The sequence below is a fragment of the Nanorana parkeri genome, unplaced genomic scaffold, assembly GCF_000935625.1.
Source record: "Nanorana parkeri isolate BGI_ZX_2015 unplaced genomic scaffold, ASM93562v1 scaffold2758, whole genome shotgun sequence".
Classification (NCBI taxonomy): Eukaryota; Metazoa; Chordata; class Amphibia; order Anura; family Dicroglossidae; genus Nanorana; species Nanorana parkeri.
The window spans coordinates 63,826-73,938 of NW_017309026.1; the positions used below are offsets into that span (position 1 = coordinate 63,826).

The following is a 10,113-nucleotide window of genomic DNA, read 5'->3' on the forward strand; positions in this document are numbered from 1 at the left end:
GATTAAATATTCTATATTACATAACATGTAATTGTAACCCATTCATGTTAGTCAAGGAAAATTGTAAATCTATTGCTGCATTGTGTACTGTATATGTAGTACATGTATACAGCACACACCTCCACTACAGCAATAGATTTACAATTCTCCCCTGCTAACATGAATAGGTTAAATAATCCTAGAGGCACATGCATGATGGGATAGCTGTCTGAAAGCAAATACAAATGTTTTATTTTTCTAAAACAACTCTTAAATTAAAGTTCTTCATAATCATAAAGAAATTTGCTTAAAATTGTTTGTCTGCATTGTTTTTAAAAAAAAAAAGTCACCTGTCCCTTTAAGAAAAAGTATCGGTAATTGGTATCGGCAAGTACATGAGGGGAGGTACTTGGTCTTGAAAAAGTGGTATCGGGACATCCCTAGTAAAAATGAATTCATGCTTGGACATATTTCTCTGCAAACTAAAACCAGAGCATTAACACATTACATAATAAAAAAGACAAGGAACAATTGCATGATTTTTACCAACATTAAATACATTCACAAGATGAATAATTATTTAATGCATAGTGAATACAGATTATAAAAGTCTGTGAAATAGCCATTTAAAAAAAACAAAAAAACCTTTAAACTGAACTAACCAACTGTCCAAAAGAGTTATGTCAATTCATCCTAAAAAAGGCAAACAAGTTGACAATGCTTAAAGTCCTTCAAAGAGTATAATTATTGGTTCTTTTAAGAGAAGGCATTGCTTCAATCACATTCTGATCCAGACGACGATAACCAGCATTCTTTGAGCACAGGCTGTCCCTCCATCTTCTTTTCTGGACCAAAAGGAAGATCTAAAACAAAATATTAAACGTATTAACTAGCGATGCACCGAAATGGAAACTTTAAAACCGAAACGAAACCGAAATAAAAAAAGTCATACCGAAAAGGTTTTTTATTTTTTCAATTTTTAAAAATATTTTATTTTTTATAAACGTTTTAATTTTTTTATATTTATTTTTGTTTAATTCATTTTTTATTAAATATTTTAATTTTTTACTTTACTTTTAGGGGCTTCGGGGCAATATTAGACCCCTGATATTTTCCTTTTAAAAGAGATTTTTTCTCTTTTTCTGTGTCCCCTGTTATCAATGAACAGGAATCCTCTATGAGTGTTCCTGTTCATTGATAACATGAGAACATTGTTTGTTTACTATAACTACAATTATGAATGAATGGGGGTGATGTAGATCACTCCCATTCATTAATAATTGATGATATAGTTAACATACCATATCCTCAATTATGTACACACACTCAGCGATCACTGATCGCTGAGTGTGTGTACATTGCTTTTCTCTCTAACACGCTGTCACAGGAGGCTGATCAAGCGGTGTAGAGAGGAGAGCCCAGCCTCCTGTGACAGCGCTGTCTCCGCCCCCACACCGCTCTGCCGGACTGTGATAGGCGGCCGAGCAGTGTGGGAGGAGAGACGCCGGCCGCTCACAGCGCTCTCATCCTGCAGCGCTCGGCCGGCTGTCACTTTCTTTTCTCCCCGCTGGAACAAAAGGCAGCGCCCAGCGGGGAGAAAAGATACCAGGGATGCGCCGATGTATCGGCTGAAACATGGCTCTTTCGGCATTATGCCAAAAGTGCAATTTTCGGCCGATATGTTTCGGCGGACGATATATCGGTGCATCCCTAGTATTAACAAAGTATTAATGTATTACACCTGCAATTACTTTTTTGCCTCAGAAAAAGAGCAGTTTCCCTCTACAAGCTCATTTCTCGATCCTGTCACGGCAGAGAGCCGTGACATGGGAGGGACTGGATTCCCCCCCTCCCCGCTCTGATCCTCCAGCGCTGACTGGCAGAACGGATGGTACAGCTGCCTCTAGCTAGGCAGAGCCAGCTGTCACCCACGTAGCTGGGCGGATGCAGACATAATTGGACGCTAGTTTGTGTCCTCCCGTTACCCTTAGGAGAACTATGGGGAAAAGCCCTAACCCCGTAGTTCTCCTTTAAGGATTCCTGTGATATGATAGTTTTAATTAAAAGTGGTCACCTCTTGATCTTTCATGCCTGCAGTCCTTCTCATTGGTGGAGGAGAAAAGGACAGGGACCAATGGATGGCAGTAAAGCACATGTCTATCTGCCCATCACCCTAGCAAACGCTGCTAGAGAGACTTTGAAAGCAGTTCCATGAAAAAGCTATTGTGTAATTGTTTATGCGTGACTACTTCTTATACATCGGCTTTAAAAACTCCTCAGCAACTAAAAAAGGTATGCAGTTTGTGTGCACCATACACTCTTGCAAACCTTGATATACTGATGTGAATGTGTGAAGCGCTGCATAAATTGTCGGCACTATATACACTGAGTGGCCAGATTATTATGACCACCTGACGTTTGTAGGCAAATTAGCTATAATTTCACGCTGAAGTTGCTAGAGGGCCAGACCATTATAAATAGGGAAGCAGGTTGTTTACCACGACAGTAGAAGTGATTTTTTTTTCTGAAGATATGGGTAAACAACGCGATTTAACAGCCTTTGAACGTGGGATGATTGTTGGCACCCGGAGCCATGGAGCGAGTATCAGCAAAACAGCAGAATTTGTTAAATGTTCAAGAGCAGCTGTTAAAGTGTTTAAAGACTGGACTGCGACTTGTCAATGTTAGGGCAGAACGGAGAGTGGCAAGATCTAGCGGCTTTCCTCCATATGTGCTCTGGGGAAACCTCAGCTCTTCCAGGTTCAAGAAGACTAATGTCCTCTTGGAGCATGCCAGAAATCCTTTGGAGGATGAAAGGTCAATGGATAGCTAAAGTCACCAGCCATTGGTGTTATGCCGCTTTACAGTCTTCATAAGGCTCTGAACAGGCCAAGATATTCTTGGATTTCCTCCAAGGGTGACTGACTTCTAAGTAGCATCTGGCAACTTCTGTAGCCAGGATGAGGGAGCTTGTTACTACTCATGGACGAGTTAGAATAAAAAATGTAAGTGGCAAGTCTGGCTGCAGCCCTACACTGCCATCAGTACTACCAACTGGGTCAACTTGCCCCCAGTTTATCGATGTGGTGTGACACCACTGATTACATAAGAACATTATCTGATATGTTCAGTTTATCGATGTGGTGTAACATAGATACCACCCAATTACATAATGACACTATCCTATATGTTGGGAGCACGAGCAGCAGCCAGCTGCTGTAAATCTGGCACAAAGTTTACCGTTATAACATGGATGCTCGATAAAGAGGGAAGACATGCAAGAATAACATTGTGAGGCCCAGGGGAACACAGAAAAAACCAGTGCTTAAGCCGTCTAAGGCAGTGGTTCTCAACTCGTGGGTCGCGAGCCCTTCTGCAGTGGATCACGGCAATCACGGGTCGCGGCAATCACGGCAGGCTTGTATTAATGGATAGAAAGCCTGCCGTGATTGGCTCAGCGCTGAATACAAAGCCTGTATTAATGAATAGAAAGCCTGCCGTAATTGGCTGTGAGAGATTGTGTCTGTGGTTGTGTGTCTGAGTATTTTTGAGGGTCCGTTCACACTAGTAGAGCGTTAATTGCACAGTCCATTGCGATTACTGCATTGTACCACGCAAAAATCGCACCTACCGCAAATTCTGGTGTGGGAGTTGTGTTGCATTGCCATTCATTTGAACGGCACCCCAAACGCATCTCCTGTACACAGTTTGATTGCCCGCATCGGAACGTGCGGTCCCTCAATGCCGTGCGCTCCAATGCGGTGCGACTTGGGTCGCGACTTCATGACCAAGGACAAATGTGGGTCCTGAGGTTACACAGGTTGAGAACCACTGGTCTAAGGGGTTGACATTATATAGGCTGCAAGGAGTCTACAGCATGCCCAAGCCGTCACCGACCCGAACCTACTAGTAGTTTGCAGGAGGGAAACTACTTGTCATGGGCTTGGCGTTCTATTAACCAATCACCCCCAAGTAGTTAGCCTGTAACTGTGTAGGTGCAGCCCCGGACGTGTAATCCGTTAGGGTTGCACTGAACTAAGTACTGTAAATTTATACAATTTGCAAAAGGAGTCTGTAAAACATTTACCGGCCTAGGTTTGCCTTGCTTACACAGATAGGTATATTATGCTCATTGATCTTTTCAATTAAAAACATTTTTTTGATCGCTAATGAAAATACTCACCTCTGCCGGCTTCCGGGTGTCGTTAGCCGAAGAAGCCACGTGGGGACATCGACGTCACCGGACTCCTCCCCCCCTTCCCTTCGTTAGCCGACGGAGCCACTTGGGGGAGGAATCTGGTGACATCACCGGATCTCCGACAGGACACCCGGAAGCCGGCGGAGAGGTGAGTTTTCAGTAGCGATCAAAACATTTTTAATCAATCAAAAAGATTCATGATTAATCGAGAAATTAATCGTTAATTTCCGCAGCCCTAATATATATATATATATATATAAGGCTGGAGTCAGTGCATCAAGAGCCACCACACACAGACAGATCCTGGACATGGGCTTCAAATGTCATATTCCTCTTGTCAAGCCACTCTTGAACAACAAACGTCAGAAGCGTCTTACCTGGGCTAAAGAAAAACAGACCTGGTCTGTTGCTCAGTGGTCCAAAGTCCTCTTTTCTGATGAGAGCAAATTTTGCATCTCATTTGGAAACCAAGGACCCAGAGTATGGAGGAAGAATGGATAGGCACACACCAACTCATGTAATGAGTGTATCTCATATATTAGTGTCACCTTTTAAGTTGCATTAGTGAAATAAATGGACTTTTGCACGATATTCTAATTATTCAAGTTTCACCTGTATATGTTCCAACACAAAAAGGAGATTGCCAAAAGCGTGACATTGGGCTTTCCCCAATACTCCTGTGTAACACTAACCCCAGCAGTGTAGGAAGGAGTAATTAGGTTGCCTATTGTCGGGGGTTGCTGCTTGCAGATTGAAAAGGTGTTTGCACTGCAGCTCATGCCTCCAACTAGCCACATCACTGGTGGAACGACATATCACACATACAAAACATGTGTTAAGAGGCACCACAACCCTCAGCAACCAACAACCAAAAGGAGGATTACCTCCTGTGCCCTGCTCACAGAATGGGGGGTAGGAGGAAGGAGACTTCCCTCTAAGCCTCCAACCTTCCTTTGGAGCCATTAGTGTCCGTGAATGACACAGCAGAAATCAGGCTGCATGGTTTAGCACTGCCAACCAGAGGAAGCCTTGTGGAACACCTCATGTTCATGACTGCTTGTGGCTCCGTCCCTCGCCCGCTGCACTCCCTCCCTGGTGTCTGTGGATGCTGGTGCCAGGGGTACTCACCACTCCATCGCATAGCTGTCCATTCAAGGAGGCCCTGAATGCTACAGGATATAAATATCCACAACATGGCAGCACACATAGGGAGGCATGGATGGCAAACCGCCCCATACAAGGCAAGGCAGAGGAGAACTCTGAGCCGAACCAAATGAGAGTAAGGGAAAGCTCTGCTTGAGCCGATATGCACCCAGGGATGGTTGCTTTTCCTCAAGGCGGATAAGAAACCCCAGGGATAGATGAGGGAGGGTCCCATAATAGAATAACCTGAAGGTTAAAGGAGAACTATGGGGTCAGTGTTTTTCGCCATAGTTCTCCTTAGGGTAACGGGAGGACACAAACTAGCGTCCTCACGTTACCCTAAGCTCAGTATACCGCGAGCTACAGCTCGCGGTATACTGAGACGCCGCAGCCGGAGCGGATCCCGACGTCGAGATCCGCCCAGCTGCGTAAGTGACAGCTGGCTCTGCCTATCTAGAGGCAGAGCCAGCTGTACCCGCCCCCTCCCCCGTCCGTTCCACCAGTCAGTGCTGGCAGATCGGAGAGGGGAATCCAGCTTCTCCCCCTGTCACGGCAGAGAGCCGTGACAGGATTGAGAGGTGAGCGAACCCGGTATGTGTTCGCTCACCTCCCGATCTACTGAGCCGACCTGTGACAGTCTTTGTCACAGGTCGACTAGAACTATGAGGTGAGTGGAAATCACTCATCTCATAGTTCTCCTTTAATCCTCGTACAAGCCCAGGCATGCAACCCCCCCCAGGTCCACTGTCCCCGATTCACAGGGGAGCACACACTGGGAGGCCCCTGCAACTAGCACGCAAGCCTATAGAGAAAATAACAAACGGTTACGATGCTCCTGTTAGGCCAGAGGAAACACAAAAAACTGAGGTGGTGGGGCTGTACCGCCCCTTTTATTTTAATTGTGGATGATGTGTTTCCTGTTTGGGTGAGTGGATTCTCTCTCTCAGATGCTGCCCTGGAAGATGACTTGGGAAAACTGTTGGAAATGAATTAGGGCTTACATGGGGCTGTCTTTTCTTTGCTCCCAATGACTGAAAGAAGAGGTGGGAGACTAAAGAAAAAGCATGTGCAGCTGGGGAAGGAGGCATTAAAGTGAACATGTTTGCCTTTGCCTGGAGAGTGGGAGAATTTCAACATGAATACACAATGCAAACTGAAACCTGTTGTTAAACCTAGCTGTCACTGACCCTTATGCTTAAATACGTTCACTAATGCAGATAAGGAATTTTGACTATGATTTTCCTGCTATGCAAATAGGTCCCACTGCATTGGTTGGTATTAAAGCCACAATCTAGAGCTAGGCAACTTCAGAAACAGGAGAAAGCAACATATTTATGTTATCACTAGGTTACTTTTGTGACGGACCTAGGGCTGCAGAGATTTATTACCCCGGAGAACTGTGTGCCGTGTGTGTTTTCCAGTTGAATATTTTTTCTGGGGAGAGCTGGTCACTATTTGACTTGATGTGAACCATTTTTGTAAAAGGCAGCAGGCTGTCTGTTTGTTTGGAGTGATGTTTGGAGTGATTGTTTGGAGTGATTGTTTGGAGTGATGGGATTAAGCTCTTCTCTAATTAAGAAAATTCAATGCGGCACCTGGTTGTCTAGGGGAGGGAACACACTGCACTCCTATCTAGAGCTGCAACAATTATTTGATTAAGTCGATTAAAATAGACGATGGAAAAATTTGGCATCGTTTTCCATCGTCGAATCGTTGGCTAAAATTCAAATTTCCAGCTCGCCGCTTACGCCACGCCCACGTCAGTTAAGCCGCTCGCGCCTACGCTGGTATACCCGCGTACGCCACGCCCACGCTGAGGACATGCGTCTGGCCCTCTCCTCCCGGTGAGCTTCCCGACTCGCCGCTGCCTGCCGACAACGAACAACGCCGCTGCCCGCCGACAACACCGTCATTCAAGGTAAGTCGAGATCGGCCGGGAGCTTTGTAATGTTTCCTGTGTGTTTTTTTTTTATACTAAATTGCACACAACACTTTTTTTTACTTCCACCGCGCCAAGCTTGCTCCCGTGATGGACTACAATCTCAATAGAAACTAGTAGTCCATCACTGGAGCCTTTTTTTTTTTATCCGATTAGTCGATTAATCGAACTTAATAATCGGCTAACTAATCTATTATGAAAATAATCGTTAGCTGCAGCCCTACTCCTATCTGATTGTGCGAGGTATAAAGTCTGTGTGCTCTTCTTCAATAAATGAGTTCATGTTTCATTCCAAAGTCAGTATTATCCGATTCTTAGCAGAGTTACCAGCTATCTCTGAACTACAGAATACCCCCATATTATGGCAAAAATGGGGGCGGTATTCTGTAGTCTTGTCCTACTGTGACAAAACTGCTCCAGTGTCCGCTGTCATTGTAGGACAGAAATGTGTTGCTGACCGGAACACCAGGTGATAAAGCCTATATAAAATAAAAAGAATGCAGCCACCAAATCTAAGGACCAGTTAAGCCTCAATATATTACATTTTTGTTCTTCGTTTTAGATATGCTTTAAAGCAGAAATACCTATTTTGCCTATAGGGTACATAAAACATACCTTTCGTTTGTTGTGGTAAGCAATATATACCATAATAATTAAAAGTCCTACTAGAACCAAGTGCAAAAAGAAGTGACTGTCTTCATTGTGACTGTCCTCGTCAGTTTTAAATTCATAATCATTGGTATCCGACTCATAGTCCACATTGGAAGGCTCCTGGTTGCTTGTTTCAGGAAATGTGTCAGCTCTGCCCAAGGTGTCCTTACTCTTAGATGTCATGACATGATCCTTTTCAAAATTATATTCATCATCACCATCATCCTCTTTGGTGGGTAGCAAGTTGGTGCCAACTACATCTTTTGTGTCAAACATCTGGTTGTCAGTGGTTGGCTTGTCTGTGGAATGAGCACCTGCTGATGTTTTTAGTTTTACCAAGTTGCTGAAAAGGACAGTTGTCTCAGAAGTGTCCCCCTTCTTCTCTGCCACCTGAGTGGTGTCACTATTTTGTGCTGGTGCTGAAGAAACAGGGGTAACATTTAGAGGAGCAATAGTTGTTTGGACACGCAATTCGCTCTGCTGTTCGCCAAGAACTTTAACAGCTGTCAAATTTGTGATGCCTTTTGTAAATGCCAAGTCTTCCACAATATTACCAGTAGTAAAAGAATCAGTTGGTGTTGCTCCTGTGCCTTTAATAAAAGAAAAAAATATTACACACAAAAGCATAAGGCTTGGGCACTGAACACGTGGAGCTTTACATATGGACATAGTAATCACAAAGAGAAAGAAAAGTGGGGGGTTTTTTAGGTACCAATTCACAATTCCAAAATGATAGATGATAAAAAATAATTAAATAATGGTTAAAACATATGTAATATGGATAAAATTAATTGGTAACAACCAGCTGATCAAATATCTAAGAGACTCACTCCACTTAATACGTAACCTAAATCAGAACTACATGATTGGATGATACATGATTGGATGAATAAACATACTGTTATAACATGATTCAAAATACAAACATGATTGTTTTTTTAGAATATTCAGTGGAGGAGTCATATGATTTCAACATTTCACGCTCAAAAGGCGCTTCCTCAGGAGTTGGAAGATATCTGCATAATTGAAAAGATCAATGAGCATATACAAAGCCATAATTATGTGATCTATGGGTAACTAGGTAGGAACACCACCTACCAATTAAGCAGGTTTGACGTCCGTGCACTCAAGCGGATCAGTCCGGGCAGAACCCCACATCTCAAGGGGAGAGAGAGAGACAGGAGCGGGGACAAATACTCCAATGACAGGCAATAGGAAGTGGAAGTCGCACAATCATAAGAAAGTCTTAAATCAAAGGAGAGAACACTATAGAGTGGGACCTCATAAAGTTTTCTGAATCTTAAATAGAGGCTAAATATCAATGGCAAAAGCAGCAAGTTCATACACCAGCAAAGTCCATTTTAAGGATGATATAACATAATATTTAGGGATGTCCCGATACCGATGCTAGTATCGGAATGAAGTACTTCATATAGAGTTTTAGTTTAAAGTTTTATTGCCATATACTATGATTTGCATTTCATACCCCCATCATGAATTACTATACTGCCATAGCACCTCTGTCAACCTTTTACAAATACTGTCTGAACTAGGAAAGCTTGTTAATAGAATAAACTTAAAGGCAATACTTCTGAGCCACAGAAGTGCTTAAGCCGTCTAAGGTGTTGACAAAATATAGGCTGCAAGGAGTCTACAGCATGCCCAAAGCCGTCACCGACCCGAAGCTACTAGTAGTTTGCAGGAGGGAAACTACTTGTCATGGGCTTGGCGTTCTATTAACCAATCACCCCCAAGTAGTTAGCCTGTAACTGTGTAGTTGCAGCCCCGGACGTGTAATCCGTTAGGGTTGCACTGAACTAAGTACTGTAAATTTATACAATTTGAAAAAGGAGTCTGTAAAACATTTACCGGCCTAGGTTTGCCTTGCTTACACAGATAGGTATATTATGCTCATTGATCTTTTCAATTCAAAAAATCTTTTCAATTCAAAAAAATGTTTTGAAAATACTCACCTCTGCCGGCTTCCGGGTGTTGTTAGCCGAAGGAGCCACTTGGGGACATCGACATCACCGGACTCCTCCCCCTTTCCCTTCGTTAGCCGACAGAGCCACTTGGGGGAGGAGTCCGGTGACGTCACCGGATCTCCGATGGGACACCTGGAAGCCGGCGGAGAGGTGAGTATTTTAATTAGCGATCAAAACATTTTTAATCGATCAAAAAGATTAATGATTAATCGAGAAAT

At 43.5% G+C, this 10,113-nt stretch overlaps 1 protein-coding gene across 1 annotated transcript in view; it reads right to left on the reverse strand.

Annotated features, from left to right (window-relative positions):
* Window positions 1-655: 655 nt before the first annotated feature.
* Window positions 656-10,113, reverse strand: part of LOC108802269 (keratinocyte-associated transmembrane protein 2-like) — a gene marked incomplete at its 5' end in the record, with an annotated part of 20,077 nt that continues 10,619 nt past the window's right edge. Inside the window, 2 exons of the mRNA XM_018574138.1 lie at window positions 656-842; window positions 7,875-8,061. Coding sequence (XP_018429640.1) covers window positions 711-842; window positions 7,875-8,061 — 319 coding nt within the window. The remainder of the gene's footprint in view (window positions 843-7,874; window positions 8,062-10,113) is intronic.